This window comes from Nycticebus coucang, chromosome 11 (assembly GCF_027406575.1).
Source record: "Nycticebus coucang isolate mNycCou1 chromosome 11, mNycCou1.pri, whole genome shotgun sequence".
NCBI lineage: Eukaryota > Metazoa > Chordata > Mammalia > Primates > Lorisidae > Nycticebus > Nycticebus coucang.
Genome location: NC_069790.1, coordinates 84,100,966 through 84,126,544, shown reverse-complemented (window position 1 = coordinate 84,126,544; position 25,579 = coordinate 84,100,966). Strand labels below are relative to the sequence as shown.

At 38.2% G+C, this 25,579-nt stretch overlaps 2 protein-coding genes across 3 annotated transcripts in view; one reads left to right on the top strand and one right to left on the bottom strand.

Annotated features, from left to right (window-relative positions):
• The window catches only part of ZNF277 (zinc finger protein 277), a 108,579-nt gene that overhangs the window by 33,976 nt on the left and 49,024 nt on the right, over positions 1-25,579 (bottom strand). For both annotated transcript variants that reach the window (XM_053609570.1, XM_053609571.1), the window contains exons 2-4: positions 16,411-16,612; positions 7,012-7,100; positions 6,687-6,769 (exon numbers count right to left, since the gene is read on the bottom strand). In XM_053609570.1, the coding sequence (XP_053465545.1) occupies positions 6,687-6,769; positions 7,012-7,100; positions 16,411-16,612 (374 nt within the window). The remainder of the gene's footprint in view (positions 1-6,686; positions 6,770-7,011; positions 7,101-16,410; positions 16,613-25,579) is intronic.
• LOC128598793 (leydig cell tumor 10 kDa protein homolog) lies at positions 3,576-4,164 on the top strand. Its single transcript, XM_053609572.1, has one exon. It carries the CDS (start codon positions 3,582-3,584, stop codon positions 3,867-3,869), a length of 288 nt encoding a protein of 95 aa, XP_053465547.1. The 5' UTR covers positions 3,576-3,581; the 3' UTR covers positions 3,870-4,164.

Sequence of the window (25,579 nt, the reverse complement as noted above, 5' to 3'; positions counted from 1 at the left end):
TTCAATGGAAAATATAATATTATATTTGGGAAATAGTTACTCCAGATGCAGTATTAGAACTTGTTACAATGGTAGAAATCATGCAAGGAAGGTATAAATGTAAATTGATTTTTTTACTTTGAGGTGATATATAATAATTTAATAATTTAATCCTTTATAATAATTTAATCCTTTATAAAGAGTTTCTAAAATCTATTTTTTAAAAAGTGACAAGAGGAAGAAAAATCATCTCAGTGGTAGGTGTATAATTTCATTTTGCTGTTGCTTTGTAATGGAGAGAGGTGAGATATATGAAGTATTAAAAACAGAAAATGCTGTTTCTTTCCAGAGGATTAAATTGGTATACAGGTTAAAATTTCCATAAAATATTTACAGTTATAACGAATGATATCTCAAGCTGACATTTATAATAGTGATTAAAAAATATAGTTACATTTTCCCTTTCCCCATTTAGTTGTTAAATCTTACTATTGAGAGCTTATGAATGCCACATGTTTTCTCCTATAAGCACATGAATATTTTTTATGTTTTAATGAAATGTGTAACACAGTAATTAAAGATGTCTGCCTCAGCTATTTATACCTCTTTTTAAATCAGAGAAATCTGACTATATGACTTTATAGAAATACCAAGCCAGTACTTTAAGATTAAACTTAAGTTAATATTTTATGAGCAAGGCTCAGAGAAGATACAATAGTGAACCTAACAGTCCTAACCCTTAAGGGGCATCTGATCCTGGAAGGAAGACAGATTTTTACAAAACTAACTATAATTGAAAAATCAAATTGAATAGTATGTTCCTGTTAATAGAAGAGGTTATTGATTTTGACAGTTGGCATGGGGAAACTTTTTGGAACAATTCAGCATGTGAGCAATGCCTTGGGGAACTGTATTTACATTCTGGTTGATGAAGCAGAGTCCTCAAAGTACCTAACATAATGGAGTAGAGGTGAGACAAGGAATGTAATGTGTCCACACGGGCAGGGACTACTTCCTGCTTCATTCATGCTACACTGACAGCTTTTAGAATGATGTCTGGTGCAACAGACGTACGTTGAATAAATGAATGAACTGGACACTGGGCCATTGGAAGAAAGGTGGGGAAGCACTGGAAATGAGGGGGACTCCAGAAAAGCTTAAGAATATGAAGATGATAAAGAACATGGCTGGTTTTTGAAGAAGAGGATAACGTGACCTGCTATTTATTTTTAACATTAACATTCTGGAAGCAATGTCAATTGACTGAGGAGGTGAGTCTATAGAAAAGGTAAGATAAAAGGTACCAGGATTGCAAAAAAAGTCTTCACGTGGGACTCTGGTGGATCTCACAAAACTTAAGAAACAACTTAGGTATGGCAGTGAGAAAAAGAATTGATAATTGATGAATTGATAAGATGAATTTGGAGATTTCAAACTAAGTGATAAACAGAATGATAGTATCTTTATGTGATATAAGGAGAAAAGGTAAATAGCAAGTTTTGGTAGAAGAAAAAATATGTTTCGTTTTTAGCATGTTAAATTTAATCTGCTTACTGGAAATCCACATGGAAAAGATTAATATGAGGAAACTTAAATTTGGGGTTCCGAAGTGAGCCAGGATGAAAGCTGTGGACAAACATAATACAAGAATATTCACTTCCGACTGCCCTCTCTGCAGCAGTACCAGAGTTGACACTGTCAGCACAGTCGTGGGATCCACGGACCGGCATGCCTGGGATCGGGGACAAGGTCTTGGGAAACATATATACACATATTTAAGAGAAAAGAGGGAAAAGAACCACTGGAAGTGATTACAGTAATTGATGAGAAAAATGAATCAAGATCAAGGGAAATTTTTAAAGAAAGAAGCTGAAGGGAAGAAGGTATGCAAGCTATTCAGAACCTCAAGAACCTTTCCTAATTCTGCGCTTACCTTTAGAATATGGATGAAAGAAATCCACAGGAGTGGCTAACAGAAATCAAACTCTCCAAACAGAAAACCCGAATTTCCCCCCACCTCACAAATGTCAAGAAAACTAGTGAGTTCGTGAGGAAAACAGAAAAATGGCTCTAGCCTTAAATCTGCTATTGTGATTTTCAGTGAATTATTTAAACCTAAGTAATTCCGGTCATATGGAAACAAGAATTTTTTTTCTTTTCTTTTTCCTTTTTGACACAGAGTGTCATTATGTTGTCCTCAGTAGAGTGCTGTAGCATCACAGCTCACAGCAACCCCAAACTTTTGGGCTTAAGCAATTCTCTTGCTTCAGCCTCCCAAGTAGCTAGGACTACAGGTGCCCGCCACAATGCCTGGCTATTTTTTGGTTGCAGTTGTCATTGTTGTTTAGCAGGCCTGGGCTGGGCTCGAACCCGCCAGCCTCAGTGTATGTGGCTGGCGCCCTACTCACTGAGCTAGGGGTGCCAAGTCTTTCTTTTTTTTTTTTTTTAAGATGAAGTTTGTGGGGAAAGCAAGAAGAACTGAGAAGTATAGTGATGGCTATAACATGATATTTTAACACAAGACACAGTTCCTGCCCTCAAGTTACAAAGTCATTTTGAACCAAGTGCAAATCATATAAATTACTTAAACTAAACGCTGCACTTAAGAGTTCCACATGAGGGAATAAATATTATGGAATGATGCAAGTCATCATTAAAGCAGACCAGGTGAGCAACTGCCACACTGACACCCTCGTGAGAGTAATACCTGAGTTGAGATCCCATTGAGCTGAGTTCACTCAAAAATAGACCAGATTGGCTTGGTCCTCGTTGCTCAGTGGTTAGGGCGCCGGCCATATACACCAAGGCAGGCAGGATCAAACCCGGCCCAGGTCTGCTAAACAATAATGACAAATGCAACAAAAAAAATAGCCGGGCATGTGGAGGGCACCTATAGTCCCAGCTACTTGGGAGGCTGAGGCAAGAGAATCACTTGAGCCCAAGAGTTTGAGGTTGCTGTGAGCTGTGATGCTACAGTACTCTAACGAGGGCATCATAATAAAACTCTGTCTCAAAAAAAAAAAAAAAAGACCAGATTATATGCCCATTACTATAAAGCAGTTTGATTGGTTTAAATCACATTATCCAGAAGCTAGCCTGAAATTCCAATAAAGAAAAATTGTTTGATAAAATATCATTAAGAGAACAAAAAACAAGCAAGCTATGGTAGAGTGAGTGACTTTATAACCCTTTGTGTGTACAATTCTTCAAGGATGAGTTCTTAGAGGAAGAATAGGGGTCAAGGGCACGAACATTCTCAAGAGTTCCAATACATAATGACAAAGCACCTTTCAGAAATGGTATTCCAATTTACATTCTTAAAAGCTGCCGAAAAAGTGCTTGTCTCTTAACATTCTCGCCACCATTTAATATTATTTTTATTTTCACATTTTGGTAACTTGACCCAAGAAAAAAGTGTACTATTACTTTTGTTTCATTTGATGAATTAGACTTCTTTCTGGAAATGTCTGTTACTGATTTGCAGAGATCTATATAAAAAAGACAGATCCTATAATTATTGCAAACTACCAAAGTATCACCCACATCAACCTCATGCTTCCACACTACACAGCATAAGACTGATGAACTAGGTGTACACGGTCATGGTGCAGGGGCAGCGCAAGTTCCAGGCTCACAAACCAGCAAAGAGTAAGAATGCAGCAGCAGCTTCTGACCGGAACCGGGGCCTGAGGAAAGGCGGTCGTGTTATCGCTCCCAAGAAGGCGCGCATCGTGCAGCAGCAGAAGCTCAAAAAGAACGTGGAAGTTGGGATCCGGAAGAAGATTGAACATGATGTGGTGATAAAAGCCAGCAGCAGCCTGCCCAAGAAGGTGACCTTGTTTAAGGCCCCAGCCAAGAAGAAGGGGCCAGCTGCCTCCACTAAGACCTGAGGGTACCAGCCCCAGCAGAGGTCAACACTGCAGCCCCACCTCCATGCTCTAACTTTGCAGGTGACCCTGCAGCTGTACCATGGGGAAGAGTACCCTCCCCCCAGCACTAGGCTGTACCTAGAACTTTGTAGGGTCCTGGCCCCTGAGCAGGTGATCAGTAAATCCCAGGTTTCCAAGAACCTAGTGATAACCAAAAACATGGTTACCACCTTCCTCAGTCCCATTGCCCCAATCCTGTCTCTTTCCTGGTTTAACCCTGAGCAATAAACCTGGTTTTGTTCCAAAAAAAAAAAAAGACTGATGAACTGGCTGATGCCAAATTCAACTTGTCTTCCTGCTGCTTGGTAAGTCTTTTTTTTTTTTTCTTTTTCTACACTCTCTAGCCATAATTCCCAACAGCGGGCTATTGTGAATCTCCTCTGCTTTCCCTAAACTTTAATCCAAGCCTGAATCCCCGCCCTACCCAGACCTGTCAGACCACGAACATCCAGGACAGAGTGATCGCTGGAGCCTAGAATAATAGCGCCAGGCACTGAAGGCCAAATACAATTATTTATTACTAGATGCGCATGGCATGGCTTAAAAAGACATACACCAGGCACATTTCGTTTGAAACTTGATTCTGCTTCTCATTCACTATGTGTCTTGGGCAAATTAATCTTCCTATACCATAGTTTCCTCATCAACAGAATGCATTTAATGGCTACTACATTAAAGGGTGCTACGAAGCAAAGGCCTACTGCAAGGCGTGACATACAGCTGGTCCTTGTAATTGTTAGCTTCTTTCCACATCTCCGAGTTGGTATGCTTTCCCTAGGATTGGACAGTTTTAATGCATTTTTACTTAGCTATTTCACTGTCTTTTCTTCATGTCACTTAGATGGGCAACGAAGACGTATGAATGAGTCTTTATCACTACAAAGTCACGTTCCTGGCACTAAAGATTTCCACAATTTAGTTCTACCTTACCTTTTCAAATCTCTGTCTACTCTTCCCCAGGAAACATTTTCTGCCTTAGCCAGACTAGATTTATTTGACTTTTCTAAATACATCTTAAACATTTACATTCACATGCACTTTTCTTTCCTTCGCTACAAGTCTCTAACTACCCAGATTCTTCTCATTGTTTAGACACAGGATCATTATTGTTTTTATCGAATAGTATTTATTTAGTACTTTGTGTGTGCCAGGTACAATTCTAAGTGTATTACATGTATTATCTCACTTAATCTACATAAGCCCTATAAGATAATCTATCATTATCTGTTACTGAGATAAGAATACATCATTGTTTTTCTTCTCTAACTAAACTGTACACTGCTCTATGATATGAGCTCTGCTTGTCCTACTTTGTGTAATCATCTAGTTAGGCAGGAATTCAGTGAGGTGTATGGATTAACTGCATTTTCATTCCTGTTTGTTTCTTTAAGCCTTTATAGTGCTTCACTTTCATTAAATCTATCATTTTGTCATACTTTAAAAAGTAAATAAGGTCACCTAAATTAGTCTTCATCATATCTGATAAATGTAGATCTTTTTAGGGATCTGAGTCTATCTGCAGACATACAGTAAAGATTCTACACACTACAGAACAGCAATGGCTGAAGTCATAGGGCTTGAGTTCTTCTATATAAATTCTTGGGGCTACTAGGATCATGACAGCTTGATCATTCTTGATTGAAGCCACCGTGAGAAAGATGAGAAGACTCATGGAAATAAAAAATTATGAAGAAGTAAAAGCAAACAAAATTAATAAAATATGACAGTACATTCACCTTTGTTTTGCAGATTTCATAAGATATTGTCACATGGAAAGAAAAGAAACTTGTCCTGTTTCTTCACTGTATCCGTTATACGTCGTCGTACAGAAGGAGCATAATTTTTTAAGCATATAAATCAACATTCCACATTATTATCTTCCCTTACTGGGAGAAATAATCATTTGGGATGTCCATAGAATCAAAGGTGCTTCCAGGGATTCTCTAAATTATATGAGTATGGTACACAGAATTTACTTTCCTCCTAGATCTCCTGAGGATATAGTACAAATATTTAAATCATATCTCTTTCTCATAATATATTTAGCCAAATCCAAAAATACATGGAAAACTTAAAAGAAACCATTAAAAGAAGAAAAAGTGGACCTCAAGTAATAATTGAGATTAAATCACAAATAATAAGAAATTGTGTACTTTTAAAAAACATTAATAACTTAAAATTAATTTCTGATTTACTAATGAAAAGGAAAATTTTTGTGCTGCTATCCTTTTTAAAGACAAAAACTGCTGAGGTTTTTGAATCAGCTTGCTTATAGTTAAGGCTAAACATGAGAAAGACTACCATGTTGATCAAAGCATATGCTTAATTCATAAAGGAGAATAAAGGAAATGTTAGTACATGGCATATTCCAGTGAAAAGGAGAAAAAAAGGTTAATCAATGCAACTCAATTTTAGCTGAGGGCATTTTTCCACGACTACTGAACTCTAGCATGTGTCAGGCAGCTAAAATTATACTAAAACGTGTAAGCTCTGTTGTTATTTTAGAGATAATCCAGGAAGCAAAACAAAGCCAAAAATTCTCTCTGCATTTTTAACATGAATGCTTTAATTTTCAGTCAAGGGTATATGTTTTTTTCTGTTTTAAGATTTTTATGTATCATCTACTCTTTTGTGAACATTTGAAAGTTTCTATAACAAAAAGTCACCCCAATAACAAAATGATTTTCACATGTATATCCCTGTAGTATTCTGAAGTAAAAAAAAAAGGGCTTTGTGTGTATTTCCAACACACTGTTCACCCTTTAAAACAATTCTTACCAGTCTCTGTTTCTGAAGTTCCTCTCTAAGAATTCTATCTTCTGGTAAAACATCACATAACAAAAAATAATTTTCTTGTTCTTCTGTTGAGAGATCAGAAAAATAAGTGAGAAAAAAGACGCTTATCATTTTTTTCCCCAAAGAGTATTTATTTCTTTGATTCCTCCTGGTGTAGGGTTGTTTTAGTTTATTCAAGTTAGGCAAGATAAACACAGCAATTTAATTTTAGCTCTCATGAAAGTGAGAGTAAGCTTTAAGACAGTAAGATTATTCCTATAAATTTTTGGATTGTAAGGAAAAGATAGTAGCCAAAATGTATACTTACCAAATGGAGCTGTGGAATTGATTCTTATCACACTACAGAAATCTGTGATGGGCTGTTCAGTGAACCTTTTCTTCCAATATAAAATGTACCTTAGAACGATAATAAAAAAAAAAGAGAGAGAGGATGGTGAGAAGACTGAATACACAACTTTCTTTTGAATGACAGAATTTTATAAGAATATTCAATTATCCCAAAGAACAAATCAAATGTTAACTGAAAAATGCTAAAAAATTTCTGAAGATAAAGGCAGTAAGTAGAGCACTGCAGAAATACGAAATAAACATTTAATAAAAAATTTCCACGTAAAGGCATGAAATTGACTAAACTTTATTATCTCCAACCTCAACAAAGACAGATAGAAGAGTTAAAATGAATATTTATCTGATAATGAAGTTTTCTGAAATAACATCTAAGTTTATATTTCTTTTAAATGCAACAATGATTAAATAGGCTATGACGCATTGTCCAATAAAGAGATGGGTAAGTGGTTATCTTATATACCAAAAGAACAGAGCTCAGAAGAATAATGCAATGAGAAATCAGTCTAACTTCAATATCTATAGAACAAGATGGAGAAATTCCATGTATGTTCACACTCTGTCTAGAATGAGGCAACTTCAGACACTGGAAAAATAGCTGAACTCATAATTCTTGTATCTAATGAGTCGAGTTAGAAGAAGCAGCACACTGGCTGGGAAAAAAAAAAAAAGCATAACACCCAGAGCTACATGTCTGATGAAAAGAGGGAGTAGGATGACAGAATTGAATGAGCTGTTCACCTTTCTATTTTTCCAACAAGATTCATACTGGTAATTGCAATCCCATTTATTAAATGGTATGAAGAAGAGAGTGTGATCTTCTTCATGAGGAGAAACGAAATGGAAAGGTTGACTTTCTGGCTGACAATTTATCAGGCTACACAACTGATGGATAAAACAAGTAACTTATACCCAAAAAACCTTAGGCCTGTGAAAAAGATGGCACTTGAAATATATGAAGTGTATGGAAAGAATAGGAATTTGGACATTTTAAATAATTTGATATAATACCAGGGCTGTGTTTTAGATATAACATGTCCACAATAAATGTTTTAAAGATAATAGAAGAGCATTTAAAGATTCCTATAAAGTTCTCCAAGTAGCCCTCAACTCCCAATATTTTGTCTTTTTATTTTTGCTTCCTTTCTCCTTAACATAATTTTTCTTAACATTAATTTTTCAATCTTATGGGGCTCTACAGAAAGAATATTTGTTGTATTAGAAAAAACAAATCCTGGGCGGCGCCTGTGGCTCAAGGAGTAGGGCGCCAGTCCCATATGCCAGAGGTGGCAGGTTCAAACCTAGCCCTGGCCAAAAACCAAAAAAAAAAAAAAAGAATGGGAAAAAAAAAAAAAAAAGAAAAAACAAATCCTTGCTGGGCTCAGAGGTTTTAGAGAAAGAACCAGGACATAAGCTGATATAAAATATAAAAATAAATGGATGACAATTCTGAGTGAATATAAAATAATAAGAAAAGGCAGTCAGTGAATAATGTATAAAAATAGAACCACACATTTTAATTCTTTCTTCTCATGTACAACTATATTGTCAACCTTGGTGAGTAAGAACAGAAGAACTCTGTCCTTATATAACAGTGCTAGATTTTGTTCTAAGGGTTCTGAAAATGATAATCTTAAGCTCCTTGTTAGCCTCCAACTACAAATATGTAAATAATGTACCATTACTCTCTAGCTGGCTTCCATATTAGAAGTCTCATAAACAGAAGGCAAATGCATATTGGATCCGTCATGGCAAATAAAAAAAGAAAAAGTATCTATGGAAGGCTGAAACATTATTTCTTTGGTCATTCTGGGCCATTTTCAGCACCTTGTTCTCCCCAGTATCCCACACAGCTACCCTTATTCTCCACTTTTCCATTCCCTACTTATTGCTGAAGAGAGGAAAAAGGGAGAAAGAGAAGGCTTAAGAAAATAAAAAATGACATTCCAGTCTTTTTCTTATTCTCCCATCAGCCCTTCTTCTACTACAAAGCATTGGCAGGGATAAAGACATGTAGAACCTGTGCTAGTGACACCAGGAATAGAAGTCAGATGTTCCTGTACATGGAAATGCACAGGTATCTTTTTTCACGATGAATCAAATTCACAGACAGGATAATCAGATAACCGATGGGAGGAGGGCAACTGAGGTTCCTGTAGGCATAATCTCCTCCACGATTTTAAGTCAACTCATGTTAGTAATGGTTTCTCTTGTGCTTATCACCTGGAAACTCGATATAAAATAAGCATATCATGTGATTCTTCTCTTCAAAGATCAAGGAGACAGTTCCCACACATGGACGGCCTCAGAGACTGAGACCCATTAACTAATGGAATCAGGTGATTGTTACCTCTGTAGTAGAATTTCTTTGCACTTCTTGCTTGCCTAGTTAAGCAGTTCCAAATCAGCAGCCCCAAATAGCTTGTGTCAACTTACTTCTTAGGTGGGAAGTTAGGAGCAGTTCTGAGCTACTGACTTTAAAAGACAAGAAGGCCAGGTTCTCTCTGGGGAATATACCAAGGAGGGGTTTTGTCAGTTCCAGGTGCTACTCCACTGAGAACTACTTGGGTGATATCTTCTCAAAACCGAGAACAGTAATTAGCCCTCTGTAGAATTAGCTCCATTCTGCATCTATAGTCCATTACAATGCAGTGATAACTCCTTGAATACACAGGCTGCTTACCTTTGGAATGTTCACAGACATAGAAAAGTGTTTGTGTGAAATTATGTGAAGCAGGTGATGAAGTAATAGTCTGGAACCTAGTAACCAGACTAACCTTTGCATGGGCCAATACTGTTCCTCTCTTTCCTACACAAATTTTATGCTAAAAGCAGTTTTGCTTTTAAAATCAAGACAGTGGTCATAGTTGAGATGTTAACTACCACCCAAGACGATGGTGAATAGAGGAGCAGGGACTTTGCACTCAGAGATATGCACTTTAATTTAAAGTTATGTTACTCTCTGAAACGCAAGTTTGCTCATTCGTAAAATGAATTGATAATTAGAAAGGATAATGCATGTAAAGCACAGGATTATGCAAAATACTGGGTAATTAATAACTGATAGTTATCACCATCAGAAAAAGTAACATATTTAGATAAGACTAAATAAAATAGTAAAGCATTAGTGTCTATCCCAGAGAAATAATGGTCCTTAATACAATAGCAAAAATAACATTTCATCAAACATTTCATGAAAAAGTCAAAATAACTATATGAATAGTGTCACAGGGCACTATAGGTTCCTAAAATGTTAGAAGAGCAGAATGATAAAAATGACAATTATTAGCAGCTAGCACTTAATGAGCACTTACATGCCACAAGGTCACACAATTAGAATGTTGGAATTGGTATCTGAGCCCTCCAGTTTCAAAGCCAAACTCAGTCTTCCACAACAGTCTCTAGTGTCATGTGGTACCCATCTGTACAAGAAATGCAGAAAAGGGAAGGAGGGACAGGAAAAAGCCCCAGAATGATAGTTGTAATGAAGGCTTACAGCATTTCTTTCCTCAGAGACCAAGGAGGGTCACCTAGAATGCCTTTTGATAAGGCAGAAACAGAACTATAGAAATGAAGTCTGAAGGGAGAGGGAATGTCTTCGCTTCTTGGAAGCATACTACCTAACAGTAGCCCTCAGTCTGAACTGCTTCCAATTTCCTACTTAAGGATTGAAAGTTGATACCATCTGTTCAGGTTGTTGATTTGGAACTGCTTAACTAGGCAAGCACAAAGTGCAAAGAGCTTCCACTATAGAGGTAACGATCACCTGATTCCAGTTGTCAGTGGGTCTCATTCTCCAAGGCCTTCCGTATTTGGGTGTTGTCTCCTTGGTCTTTGGAGAATCACATCACATACCTATTTTCTATTTGAAAGGTGACAGGCACGAGGGAAGCAATCACCAACATCAACTGACTTGAAAGCATGGGGAGATTGTGTCTGGCGGAATCTCAGTTGTCCTCAATAGTTGGGAAGAGTGTGTCATGGGATAGAGAAAGAGGAGGCATTGCTGCGCACTCATGGTCTGGGAGTCTTTGCCTAGGTTATAAGACACTTTATTGATCCATTAACAAGCAGTCTTGGATGTGTGAAATGCTCTTTTTAAGATGTCATCTCCCTGATGGTGTTGGGGGGTGGCTTTCAAGAGAAGGGCAATAGAGCAGACAGTATGTTGGTCCAATAGGAACTAAGTTGTCATTTGAGTGTTCCTCCTGACCAAAGGCTGGGTGACAACAAAATAAATGAAAAAAATCATCTGTTACAAAAGCAAAATATAGCCTACCATACAACTTAAAAATATAAAATTACTCACAGCTTACTGTGGTTGACTATATAAACAGACTTCAACTGCAATGAAACATTTGACCTGAGTCTAAATTTGAGTTAAGAAATATTCTAGTTATTAAACACATAAAAGTGCTTTTTAGTTTACAATTGGAACTAAGAGATACCAATGTATACATTGCCTTGTGGTTGGCAAAGACATTCAGATAAATTGTACTCAATTGAGAGACGGCTTAAAGATAGCAGATCTTCTTCAAGAAATGCTTCTTGTGGCATTTTTTCCCACCCACTAGAACATATTTTTTCAAAGCTAAGGGATCATTTAGTACTTCTCCTGTGCATTTCCCCCCACTTTTCTAGTTTATTCAAAGCTACAATTGCAGCTTTCAATATATAAAGGCCACCAAGAAATATGTAACATGTGGTACAAACTCGATTTGGATGACAGTTCAAAGCATTTCATACTTTATTAAAAAGCCATAATTACTAGGTCATCAGCAAATACTTTTTTCTTCCAAAGGAATATTAAATCATGTATCACAAAACTGTCTCACAAAAAATCCTTCTTGCGATAGCTTACCTGCTCAGCCCTCTCCTGGCACTGGTGCGCTCACTGACACACGCAGAAAGGTTTGAGGTGTGGTTGTTAATTAAGTGGCACCGAGTCAGTGGAATTTAGTATGCAAAGGTGCAAGAATCAGAAGTTAACATTTATCTTCTGGAGCAATTTTACCTACTAAATAAAGCTTGGAAATAGCTTAGTTTTTTTTTTTTTTAAAAGAAACAATTGATGTTTGTTTTCTGCCAACCTTATTTCCATCTTGTTTAAGAGCCTGTGCAATCACCTTAAGACTGCTCAGCAGTTGTTCCTACCCATTAAGTGGCCCGAGCAGTGGAAGCTGCACACCATCTTCTGTGCTGGGCTGAGCTCCAGTCTTCAGTGGGGAGCTGCTGAACAGGCACAGAGGGCACCTGTAGCTTCACCCCAGTCTGTAGCCTCAGGCTAAGTGAGTAGCAGGGCACTAAGGGCTGGAGCAGTCCATCCCCCAAGACTCCTCCTTGGTCACAGCCTCTTCAGTGGCAGCCTGCTCTTCCTTTCCAGTCTTCAGGATCTCTGCGGAAGCAGAGATGAAGCATGACCTCCAGAGGATGTTCATGGGACACGGTGCCATAAGTGGGCAGAACTTCCCAGGCCAGCATCTACCACCTTAAGCCCACTGAGCTCACTGTCGTTGCCTGGGATGCAAGGCCCACATAATGCAGAGGAGAATCTGTGTTTCACAGAGCAATGGTAGGATAACACGAGACGCCTCAGGATGCCTCTGTCAGAGGCTGGTGGTCAGTCTCAGTAATCACCTTAAACGTGCCTTCCCGAAGGCTGCCTGGATCTGGTTAGTGAAAGTTCTGGGAGTGATGTGACCAGGAGTAGGAGCGGCCCCAGTGGCTACAGCAAACTTCAGCACAGCTCGCTGACCAACATTCCTGCAGGACAGGACACTGACATCAGCGGGGTTTTCACGTTGCCAGCAAAAGCTTCTCCCAGGTCCTTTTCAGATTTGTAACATAGATGCAATCCCTTTTCCTTTTGTAGATGTACTGTTCCATCTGGAAGTCATGGTTGGTGCCATCTAAGTGGGTTTCTGCTGCAAGGACTTAGGGGACATCCTCCTCTTTCACTGGCAGGACATCAAGGGCTCTGGATATTGTGAAGATTTCTATTTAAGTTATGATGGGAATCCAGAACAATGCTGTATGGACCCACTCTGGCTAGTACAGAAAGGCATAGCTCAGAATTAATAACTATATTAAATGTGCTCAAAGGACAGATTTTTATTGTTTTTGTTTTACTTTGTACCAGGAAGCTTTGCTGTTGTTTCTAATAAAAAAATCAAATATATTTAATATGAAAACTCATAGCTTATTTCTTATAAATCACAAGGTAAGCATATCTCTTCTGTATTATTTATCATCCTTATTACTGACTATACTCAGAAGCAACGATTCCTCTCTAGGAAGTTCCGAGGGGAACTTAATGGCACTGAACCTCTCACTCTTCCTTCCTCCCCACTCCTTGTAACTTCCTTTTTGAAGGAAGTCACATAATGTCGGGAAGAGTCCAACTTAACTCTGATTACACTCAATACTTGGAAGATAGTTGACAATAGAATTCCAAACTTAAAATACACGTCAACATATGTATTTTACACTTGTAAATATGCATTTGTATATATTTTACACATGTATACATACTTTAAAAGGTGCTTACATCAAATGTCTTTTTCTTTTTATCTTATTTTATTTTACTTTAATTTTATTTGAGACAGAGTCTCATTTTGTCACCTTCAGTAGAATGCTGTGGTGTCATAACTCACAGCAACCTCAAACTTTGGCCTCAAGCAATCCTTTTACCTCAGCCTCCCAAGTAGCTGGGACTACAGGTGCCCACCACAACGTCTGGCTATTTTGTTGTTGTTGTGGTGGTGGTGGTGGTGGTGGGCACCTGTAGTCCCAGCTACTTGGGAGTTATGTCAGCTTATTTAGGATTCTGAATAATCTAAACTTGTAGAAAGAAAATTTGTTCTTAATTTGATACAGCTAGCATATCCAGAGGGTAATACCAGCTATTCTGTGCGCCTAATCTCTACCCTTCATGTCCTGCCCAAATGCCTGCCACCTACTGTGTGCCTTCTGTGTATGGCCCCTCTGTCCACTCACTGTTGCTACTTGGGGTAGTTTTGGTGTTGCCTAGTACAGGAACAGAGATAGAACCACCTGGAGAGTTACATGAATAATATGTGTCACCAACTGGTAGAATAAACTAATTCCTTACATATGTTCTGAGGAGACAGTCTATGCTTCTTGTTTTCATTCATTGTTATTTTTTTCAATTAAAGTATGTGGGAATGTGCACAGTATTCTGGGAACTTTCTCATATATGAAACGCAGCTGTATATAATCAGATCTTTTACTCTCTTTTGAAAGTAAAATTGATTGATAATGTTAAGATTTTTCTTTCTGCTCCTAAAATCTGTGAGGAATGTCTGAATCAGAGTCTATACTCTCCTTTGTGCTTTTGTATGACAATTACCTATATTTGTATTAATCAGTCATTCTGTTTTTAGCACTGACATTAATCTCATTCATATATGGGTAGGAAAATTAACTTATTTGCTAGGTGGCAGAGTTTAGGAATCAGTAATTAAATGTTGGGATCAATCATGCTCTAAATGCAGATATGCAATAAAATGAATGCTTTAATTAAAAAGAAAGACTAGGTGGCTGAGGTGGGTGGATCGCGTGAGCTCAGGAGTTTGAGACCAACCTGAGCCAGAGCAAGACCTCCATCTCTAAAAATGGTAACTCTCCTGGTGGTTCTATCTCTGTTCCTGTATCAGGCAACACCAAAACTACCCCAAGTAGCAACAGTGAGTGGACAGAGGGGCCATACACAGAAGGCACACAGTAGGTGGCAGGCGTTTGGGCAGGACATGAAGGGTAGAGATTAGGTGCACAGAATAGCTGGTATTACCCTCTGGATATGCTGGCTGTATCAAATTAAAAAGAAATTTTCTTTCTACAAGTTTAGATTATTCAGAATCCTAAATAAAATTCTCTCAAAAGTTAAATTTTAGAAATGATAATTAGGTTTTTAGACCAGCATAAGTGTCTATTAAAAGCCCAATCTATAGTTGTAGAAAACTAAGATTTTCAAATACATACCTTTGGTGATAAAAATACAAATAAAATCTTGGCTACCATTTATTAGCAGGTGGTATACATACCCTGTTTTATATAATGTTCAACAGGGCTGCTGTTACCCCATTTTGTAGATAAGAAAACCAATGTTTATAGTAGTAAGACAGCTTACTGCGAAAGTTAAAAGGGTAGGAAGTCTCAAAGCCTGCACTTGTCTGGTTTCAGTGTCAACTCTTAATGATACAGTGTGCTGCTTCACAAGACCCATTATAAGAAAGAAGTTGCTTGCTAGGAAGGATTTATATGGTCTGAGTGCTAGAGTTTAGATGTGGAGATAATACAATGTCTGGGCCACTCTCTGGTTTTGTAGGAAAATCCAGACAGAATACTTCAAAATGGACCTTACCAAATACATTGAATTGGATGCTTTCAGTAACTGCACAGGCCAGTGCAAAAAGATGCTGCCTCTGTTGAAAATGCTTCCGAGTCTAATAATCATGACATGAACATAACTGCTTCATTACAGCTGGGTAAAGGAAGGTATTTCTCCTGAACCACTGCTTCTAGAAATTATAAATTGGGAAAAAGGCATAACTGCTTCCATTACTAGTTTGCCGGTATGGATCATTCCAAGTCAGGTGCACCTATGTTACAGTCTAGCTCACTAACAGGTCTCAAACAAATAGAATATTTTGCACATGCTCAATGTCGATAGTTTCTTAAGTATCTATCTCTATCTGCTTTTCCATCTTCCTGGTCCTCTTCCCCTGAGTGCCTCAGTGTGACCTCAATAGCATCTATTCTGATACACTTCTGGCTTGTTGAATCATTCAGTTTTTTTCTGGTTTTCAACTTCCTCACAGCACTTAAACTGAGATTTGTTTGGGCAATATCCTTTTAGCTTGGAAGGCTCAAAGGGTCCCTGTTCACAAACACTGCCTTTTGGGTGGCTTCCTACCAAGTCTATTCCAGGCTTTCTGGAAGGATTCACTCAGTTACAGAATTGCCTATGGCCTAAAACATGAAAAGAACACTAATCTGAACAATTCCATGAACAATCTCCTGGAATCCGTGATATAACAAAGAGAATAATATCTACTCTTTGGGAAGTTGGTCTATTTTGAGAACTTATAGCAAATAAATTAGTATGCAAAATTCTCAAATACAACTTATACACCAGAGGAAAAAGAGTCCAGATTTTTAAAAAAAGTCTAAGGAGCATCGCTTCTCGGCCTTTTGGCTAAGATCAAGTGTAAAAAGTCTAAGGAGCAACTTGAAAACGAACATAAATTTTCATTTTTGTAAAGGAATTTTATATATAGGTTATGCTATTCTGCTAGTAAATAATAAACTTAATTCTTTCATGGACAAAAATAAAACTTACCTTTGGAAATCAGCAACCAACTTGACATCAGCTATGACAAACTTATGCTCAATAATCATGTGCTTTAGAAGTTTGTCTTGTTCAGCCACAGGAAAATGTTCTTCACAGAAAATACAAGGCACAGATGGAGAACCTTCTAAAGTGGTGGTGCCACCTGGACTTTCTGGCAGGGAAAGCGGCTCTAGGATACAATCCTTACTGTCTGGGAAAGACAAAAAAAAAAAAAAAGCTGAAACCAATTCTTTAGATAGATATTTCTCACCTTTTATATTAAAGGGATCTTGGAGAAAAAAAAAACAAAAAAAAAATACATAGTGTCAGAGAGTAAGATACTCTATTATCATTTTAAATATCTTTTGTAGCCCAGAGGCAGGGAATACTGCAAAACAGCTCAAACTCCCCATTTGCTTGCCTGAAACCCATTCGTCAGGGCAGCTATTCAAGTCTTCTTCTTGGACATTAGCCAGTGGCAGCAATTCCCGGGGTACTTGCAAGGGGAAAGGCTGCATCATGCCGGGGTAAGGTTCTAAGGCCCAATTGTGACCTCTGGCTGAGAGTCGTCAAAGTAAGGGAAGTGAATGGTGTACACTGAGGCTACAGATGACGCTAGGCCTGTCTTTTAAGCTGCTTCCTGTCGCACCTGCAAACTCTTTCCTGTTTCTGATTATTTGTCACGTACAAAGAAGATGGCTGTCACATTGGGTTGATACAGCATGTTCTAGGTGGCCCTGGTAGCAATTTTCTATGTTGATTTATGTTTATCTTTTGCTATTATATAATTATGTATCACAATTTGTTCTGTGAACAAAGAGATGAATGCTCAATTACTAGACATATGTTGGTAAATATTTTTCCTGTCTACTATTCCTTTTTTAAACATCACCTATGGTATCCTTCGAGGTGAAGTGTGTAAGGTCTAAGCGTGTAAGGCTTCGGGGAATGAATCTGCAGCCAGTTGCATCAAGAGCCTTCTTTAGTCTGCCAAGGTAGAAGTTTGGACCTGTCATTTATACAGGTTGTTGAGTAGTTAGTAACCAGAAAACTAGAGTAAAGAAACTAGAGTAAAGCTTTTATTATTTTCAGGGGGCAGAGAGGGAGAGACAGGGAGGAAGGAAAGAAGGGAATGGCTACTCCATAGTCTGAAATTAGGTTAATATTAGTTCTCTTGTTCAAGTTTATTTCTTATTCTTATCTCATTTTTTAAAGTGTTCTTGATTGATTAATTAATTAATTGAATCAGTCTACAGTATGCAGCTGACCATGGCTTAAGAATTAGGGAAGGGATGCAAGAGAGCAGCATTCATTTACTCAACAAAAACCAAACGAATGTCTCCTGGACTGGTCTTGTTTAATGTTGCATGACATGGTTCTTACCAACAAAGTTAAAGTGCTCACAATTTGTTTTAAGGTGTAAATAAATTAAAAAGATAAAGAGATAGAGACTGTACAGAGCTGATGGGAGAAGGGGGAAGAGGAGAATCACCTAACTGAGTTACAGAGGGCAGGTGTCCTGCAGAAGAGGACCCCTAAAGCATTACTCACATATCCTACTTGTGTTTTTATTTATTTATTTATTTTTTTTTTTTATTGTTGGGGATTCATTGAGGGTACAATAAGCCAGGTTACACTGATTGCAATTGTTAGGTAAAGTCCCTCTTGCAATCATGTCTTGCCCCTATAAAGTGTGACACACACCAAGGCCCCACCCACCTCCCTCCTTCCCTCTTTCTGTTTCCCCCCCCATAACCATAATTGTCATTAATTGTCCTCATATCAAAATTGAGTACATAGGATTCATGCTTCTCCATTCTTGTGATGCTTTACTAAGAATAATATCTTCCACGTCCATCCAGGTTAATACGAAGGATGTAAAGTCTCCATTTTTTTTAATGGCTGAATAGTATTCCATGGTATACATATACCACAGCTTGTTAATCCATTCCTGGGTTGGTGGGCATTTAGGCTGTTTCCACATTTTGGCGACTGTAAATTGAGCTGCAATAAACAGTCTAGTACAAGTGTCCTTATGATAAAAGGATTTCTTTCCTTCTGGGTAGATGCCCAGTAATGGGATTGCAGGATCAAATGGGAGGTCTAGCTTGAGTGCTTTGAGGATTCTCCATACTTCCTTCCAGAAAGGTTGTACTAGTTTGCAGTCCCACCAGCAGTGTAAAAGTGTTCCCTTCTCTCCACATCCACGCCAGCATCTGCAGTTTTGAGATTTTGTGATGTGGGCCATTCTCACTGGGGTTAGATGATATCTCAGGGTTGTTTTGATCTGCATTTCTCTAATATATAGAGATGATGAACATTTTTTCATGTGTTTGTTAGCCATTCGTCTGTCGTCTTTAGAGAAAGTTCTATTCATGTCTCTTGCCCATTGATATAAGGGATTGTTGGCTTTTTTCATGTGGATTAATTTGAGTTCTCTATAGATCCTAGTTATCAAGCTTTTGTCTGATTGAAAATATGCAAATATCCTTTCCCATTGTGTAGGTTGTCTCTTTGCTTTGGTTATTGTCTCCTTAGCTGTACAGAAGCTTTTCAGTTTAATGAAGTCCCATTTGTTTATTTTTGTTGTTGTTGCAATTGCCGTGGCAGTCTTCTTCATGAAGTCTTTCCCCAGGCCAATATCTTCCAGTGTTTTTCCTATGCTTTCTTGGAGGGTTTTTATTGTTTCATGCCTTAAGTTTAAGTCCTTTATCCATCTTGAATCAATTTTTGTGAGTGGGGAAAGGTGTGGGTCCAGTTTCAGTCTTTTACATGTAGACATCCAGTTCTCCCAACACCATTTATTGAATAGGGAGTCTTTCCCCCAGGGTATGTTCTTGTTTGGTTTATCAAAGATTAGGTGGTTGTAAGATGTTAGTTTCATTTCTTGGTTTTCCATTCGATTCCAAGTGTCTATGTCTCTGTTTTTGTGCCAGTACCATGCTGTCTTGAGCACTATGGCTTTGTAGTACAGACTAAAATCTGGTATGCTGATGCCCCCAGCTTTATTTTTATTACAGAGAACTGCCTTAGCTATACGGGGTTTTTTCCAGTTCCATACAAAACGCAGAATCATTTTTTCCAAATCTTGAAAGTATGATATTGGTATTTTGATAGGAATGGCATTGAATAGGTAGATTGCTTTGGGAAGTATGGACATTTTAACAATGTTGATTCTTCCCATCCATGAGCATGGTATGTTCTTCCATTTGTTAATATCCTCTGCTATTTCCTTTCTGAGGATTTCATAGTTTTCTTTATACAGGTCCTTCACCTCCTTCGTTAGGTATATTCCTAGGTATTTGATTTTCTTTGAGACTATGGTGAAGGGAGTTGTGTCCTTAATTAGCTTCTCATCTTGACTGTTATTGGTGTACACAAAGGCTACTGACTTGTGGACATTGATTTTATATCCTGAAACATTACTGTATTTTTTGATGACTTCTAGGAGTCTTGTGGTTGAGTCTTTGGGGTTCTCTAAGTATAAGATCATGTCGTCAGCAAAGAGGGAGAGTTTGACCTCCTCTGCTCCCATTTGGATTCCCTTTATTTCCTTGTCTTGCCTAATTGTATTGGCTAGAACTTCCAGCACTATGTTGAATAGTAAAGGTGACAGAGGACAACCTTGTCTGGTTCCAGTTCTAAGAGGAAAAGCTTTCAGTTTTACTCCATTCAGTAAAATATTGGCTGTGGGTTTGTCATAGATAGCTTCAATCAGTTTTAGAAATGTGCCACCTATGCCTATACTCTTCAGAGTTCTAATTAGAAAAGGATGCTGGATTTTATCAAATGCTTTTTCTGCATCTATTGAGAGGATCATGTGATCTTTATTTTTGCCTCTGTTAATATGGTGGATAACGTTTATAGACTTGCGTATGTTAAACCAGCCTTGCATCCCTGGGATGAAGCCTACTTGATCATGATGAATGACTTTTTTGATGATAAGCTGTAATCTATTGGCTAGGATTTTGTTGAGAATTTTTGCGTCTATGTTCATGAGTGAGATTGGTCTGAAATTCTCCTTTTTGTTTGGGTCTTTTCCTGGTTTTGGTATCAGGGTGATGTTTGCTTCATAGAATGTGTTGGGGAAGATTCCTTCTTCCTCAATTTTTTGGAATAATTTCTGCAGTACAGGAATAAGCTCTTCCTTGAAGGTTTGATAGAATTCTGGAGTGAAGCCATCTGGACCAGGGCATTTTTTGGTTGGAAGATTTTTTATTGTTTCTTTGATCTCAGTGCTTGAAATTGGTCTGTTCAGGAGCTCTATTTCTTCCTGGCTGAGTCTAGGGAGAGGGTGTGATTCCAAATATTGATCCATTTCTTTCACATTGTCAAATTTCTGGGCATAGAGTTTCTGGTAGTATTCAGAGATGATCTCTTGTATCTCTGTGGGATCAGTTGTTATTTCCCCTTTATCATTTCTGATTGAGGTTACTAGAGATTTTACTTTTCTATTCCTTGTTAGTCTGGCCAATGGTTTATCTATTTTATTTATTTTTTCAAAAAACCAACTCCTTGTTTCATTAATTTTCTGAATGATTCTTTTGTTTTCAATTTCATTGATCTCTGATTTGATTTTGGATATTTCTTTTCTTCTACTGAGTTTAGGCTTAGATTGTTCTTCTTTTTCCAATTCCATAAGATCTCTTGTGAGATTGTTGATGTGCTCTCTTTCAGTTTTTCGAATGTAGGCATCTAAAGCGATGAATTTTCCTCTCAAAACTGCTTTTGCAGTATCCCACAGGTTTTGGTAGCTTGTGTCTTCATTGTTGTTATGCTCAAGGAAGTTAATGATTTCCTGTTTTATTTCTTCCTTCACCCATCTGTTATTCAACAGAAGATTGTTTAATTTCCATGCCTTTGGGTGGGGTTGAGCATTTTTGTTAGAGTTGAGTTCCACCTTTAGTGCCTTATGGTCTGAGAAGATACAAGGTAAAATTTCAATCCTTTTGATTCTGTTGATATTTGTTTTGTGTCCCAGGATATGATCAATTTTGGAGAATGTTCCATGGGGTGATGAGAAGAATGTATATTCTTTATCTTTGGGGTGGAGTGTTCTATATGCGTCTATCAAGCACAGTTGTTCTAGAGTCTCATTTAAGTCTTTTATATCCTTGTTTAATTTCTGTTTAGAGGATCTGTCCAGCTCTGTAAGAGGAGTGTTAAAGTCCCCTGTTATGATGGTATTATCAGATATCATATTGCTCAGACTGAGTAAGGTCTGCTTCAAGAATCTGGGAGCATTTAAATTGGGTGCATAAATATTTAGAATTGAAATGTCTTCTTGTTGTATTTTTCCCTTGACCAATATAAAGTGACCATCTTTGTCTTTTTTGACTTTAGTTACTTTAAATCCACATGTATCTGAAAATAAGATTGCAACTCCTCTTTTCTTCTGAATTCCATTTGCCTGAAAAATTGTCTTCCAACCCTTGACTCGGAGCTTTAATTTGTCTTTTGAAGCCAGGTGTGTTTCTTGCAGACAGCAAATGGATGGCTTGTGTTTTTTAATCCAGTCAACCAATCTATGTCTCTTCAGTGGGGAATTCAAGCCATTAACATTTATTGAGATAATTGACAAGTGTGGTAGTATTCTATTCATCTTATTTTGTGAGAGTCCATTGCTTAGTTTTATCTTTTGCATCAGTGTGGAGGTTAGGTTCTGTCCTTTAATTTCTGAGTTCTTACTTTGCTGCTGATCCATTGTGGTGGTCAGTGTGCAGAACAGGTTGAAGTATTTCCTGTAGAGCTGGTCTTGTTGTGGCGAATTTCCTCAATGTTTGTATATCCGTAAATGATTTGATTTCTCCGTCAATTTTGAAGCTTAGCTTAGCAGGGTACAGAATTCTGGGCTGAAAATTGTTCTGTTTAAGTAGATTAAAGGTAGATGACCATTGTCTTCTTGCTTGGAAAGTTTCATTAGAGAAGTCTGCGGTCACTCTGATGGATTTGCCCCTGTAGGTCAACTGGCGCTTACTCCTGGCAGCTTGCAGAATCTTTTCTTTGGTCTTGACTTTGGACAGGTTCATCACAATGTGTCTTGGAGAAGCTCGGTTAGAGTTGAGGCGACCTGGGGTCCGATATCCCTCTGAAAGCAGTGTGTCAGAATCTTTGGTGATATTTGGGAAATTTTCTTTTATAATATTCTCTAGTATGGCTTCCATTCCTCTGGGGCATTCTTCTTCCCCTTCTGGAATTCCTATAACTCGTATGTTGGAACGCTTCATAAAGTCCCATAATTCTGACAGTGAACGTTCTGCTTTCTCTCTCTTCTTTTCTGCCTCTTTTACTATCTGAGTTATCTCAAAAACTTTGTCTTCTACCTCTGAAATTCTTTCTTCTGCATGGTTTAACCTGTTGCTGATACTTTCCATTGCATCTTTAAGTTCCCTGATTGACTGTTTCATTTCCTTCAGCTCTGCTATATCCTTTTTATATTCTTCATATCGTTCATCTCTTATTTGATTCTGTTTTTGGATTTCCTTTTGGTTATTTTCCACTTTATTAACAGTTTCCTTCATTGTTTCCATCATTTCCTTCATTGTTTTCAACATGTGTATTCTAAATTCCCTTTCTGTCATTCCTAACATTTCTGTATAGGTGGAATCCTCTGCAGTAGCTACCTCATGGTCCCTTGGCGGGGTAGTTCTGGACTGGTTCTTCATGTTGCCTGGAGTTTTCTGCTGATTCTTCCTCATGGGTGATTTCTTTTATCTGTTTACTTGCCCTAATTTTCCTTTCAATTCCTCTTGCTCTTTAAGTTCTTGTGCCTGTGGACTAAGGGTTACAGGACCAGAAGGGTGAGAAGGTTTAAGAGCAAAAAAGCGATGAAAGAAATGAGGACCGAGTGATAAGAAAAGAAAAAAAAAATGAAAAAAAGAAAAATAGAGAAAGGAGAGTGGTTGGGTGAAAGGAATATTGACAAAAAGAAGAGAGGCACAGAAAGAGGAAGACAGAGCAATATAGGTGTACAGTAGGGTACTTTGATACAACCTTAAAAAAAAAAAAAACACCTTCTGGGGGTGCCAAGTGGGGTGGTTCCCTTGAGGTCAGCAGCTCTTTGCTAACCTGATCAGACACAGTACCCCACCTCCACCAAGTAGAGAGGAAAGACAAAAATGCTATAAATCAAACCAAAACAAGGAAACAGAAAACTTTACGGGATAAAATTGGCTGGAAAAACCAAATAATAGTGGTAGAAACACTAACAAAAATGAAGTTCTGATTATTGAAATAGGCAGCAATGGGAAATTATAATTAAACTAGAAAAATTGAGAAAGAAAAAGGATCTGTATGGAAAAGGTTGAACTTAAAAAACAAAACAACAATCTAGAACGTCAAAATAAACAAAAAAAACAACCAAACCAAAAAAAAAACCAAACAAACAAACAAACAAAAAAAAAAAAACACACACGCAACCAAAAACAAAGCAGTATGTATATGGAATTGAATATTGTCTGGGCAACACGTGGTCTTCTGGGGTATGAGATGTTAATCACAGTTCTGGTACGACTGGAGGCTGCTAGTTTCTCGAACCCCAGCAGGTAGACACCCTAAATCTCTCTTCAGCCCACTTAAAAGGCACTTTGAACTTGTTCACTTACTGAACAGAAGCTTTCTCAAGGAAGTGCTTGTTGCTGGAATCACTGCTGAAGTGGCTATCCACTTACCCTGTGTGTCAAAACTGGTCTCCCTCTGCCCCCGAGGGTTAGGGCTGCAAGGCGGCTCAGACCCCGCCCTTAGGCTACTTGGTCGCTGGGTTACCAGCTCCCACCCAATTCCAGCTCTGCGACCCTGAGGGCGGAGCTTGCCAGGGCAGATCGCTCACAATGTCTGCCTGTGACCCAGAGCCAAACTCTATTAGCTCCGTCTGGCTCAGCGGCTCAGACTGGGGCCCTAGACAAAGGCCAAAGTTCTCCGCACTCCCGCTCAGGCTCTCCCCAAGGCAGTTCAGCTGAGTGCCAAGTCCAAAGACACCAAAACAGGTCACAGGTAAGGCCTTTCTGGTTTGCAGTCTCGCTGCTACTGAACTTACAGTTGCGGGCGGGTTTAGGCGGATTGAACACACGCGACCACTTGCCGGTTTTCCACTGTTTTAGTCCTCCTCTTGGGGTCCAGAAGTCTCTCGCTGACTCCCTGTATCCTCTCAGGGGTGTTGATAGGCAGATCCCACCAGCCAGAGATGCCTGGAGTCCTATATCCCCAGACTCACGGTGCCCAGATGCAAGGAAGCTGTTACTCGGCTGCCATCTTGCTCCACCCCCTACTTGTGTTTTTAAAGGGTGCTAAATCAAAGTGTTTATCTTTGGCCATTACATTGCTTACTGATACTGAACAAGGTGAAAACTGGTAGGATATACATGATAGACAGGGGAGTATGAAGATACACAAGTACTTCAGCAGCACTATTAACAAAATTGGTGCTACCAATTATTGCATTTATTAAATTAGGTAATGGAATCAAGGATTTTTGGACTACTACAATTCTTCATTTGTAGGCATATTCTTTAGCTGTAGGTTAAATTCTGTAGGAATTTAAACCAATACGTGAAAAATAGGTTGGGTGAAAGAGAGGTAAATATACTTATGAAACTCCATGATAATATTTTACACGCACTGGAATATGACAACAAAAGGCAGGAGATTCTAAATAAAGGTAACCTTAGTAAATATTACTTGCCATATAGAAAATAACAAGTACTGTAATACATTCTTCTCCTCAAATTTAATTAGATGTATGTAAATTAATTTTGTTTGCAGAATCTAAGCGTATGGTATTAATAACTATCACCAACAGCAGGCACTAACATTTATCGGGTGCTGGCTATTTGTAAATTACTAGCAAAGGACTTTAGGGCATTTTCCCCATTAATGCTATATTATTTGGTACTATTATTATAATCGTATGTTCTAGATGAGAGAATTTCTACTTAGAAAAGTTAAATAATTTCCCAAAGTCAAAACATTGGGTAAGTTGCACTTAAACACAAATGCTACATTATTCTGTCCCTAGTACCACAATGTATTGCTCCAACTCCTTGTTTCTTCCTATGTATATTCAAAGCTATTTTGAATTTATATATTTTTCAAGCTACTTTCAATCAACATATACTCTCCTGGTGTCCTGAAGTCTCCTGATATCACCTCCACTAGTGATTCTCACACAAATCCCAGTAGT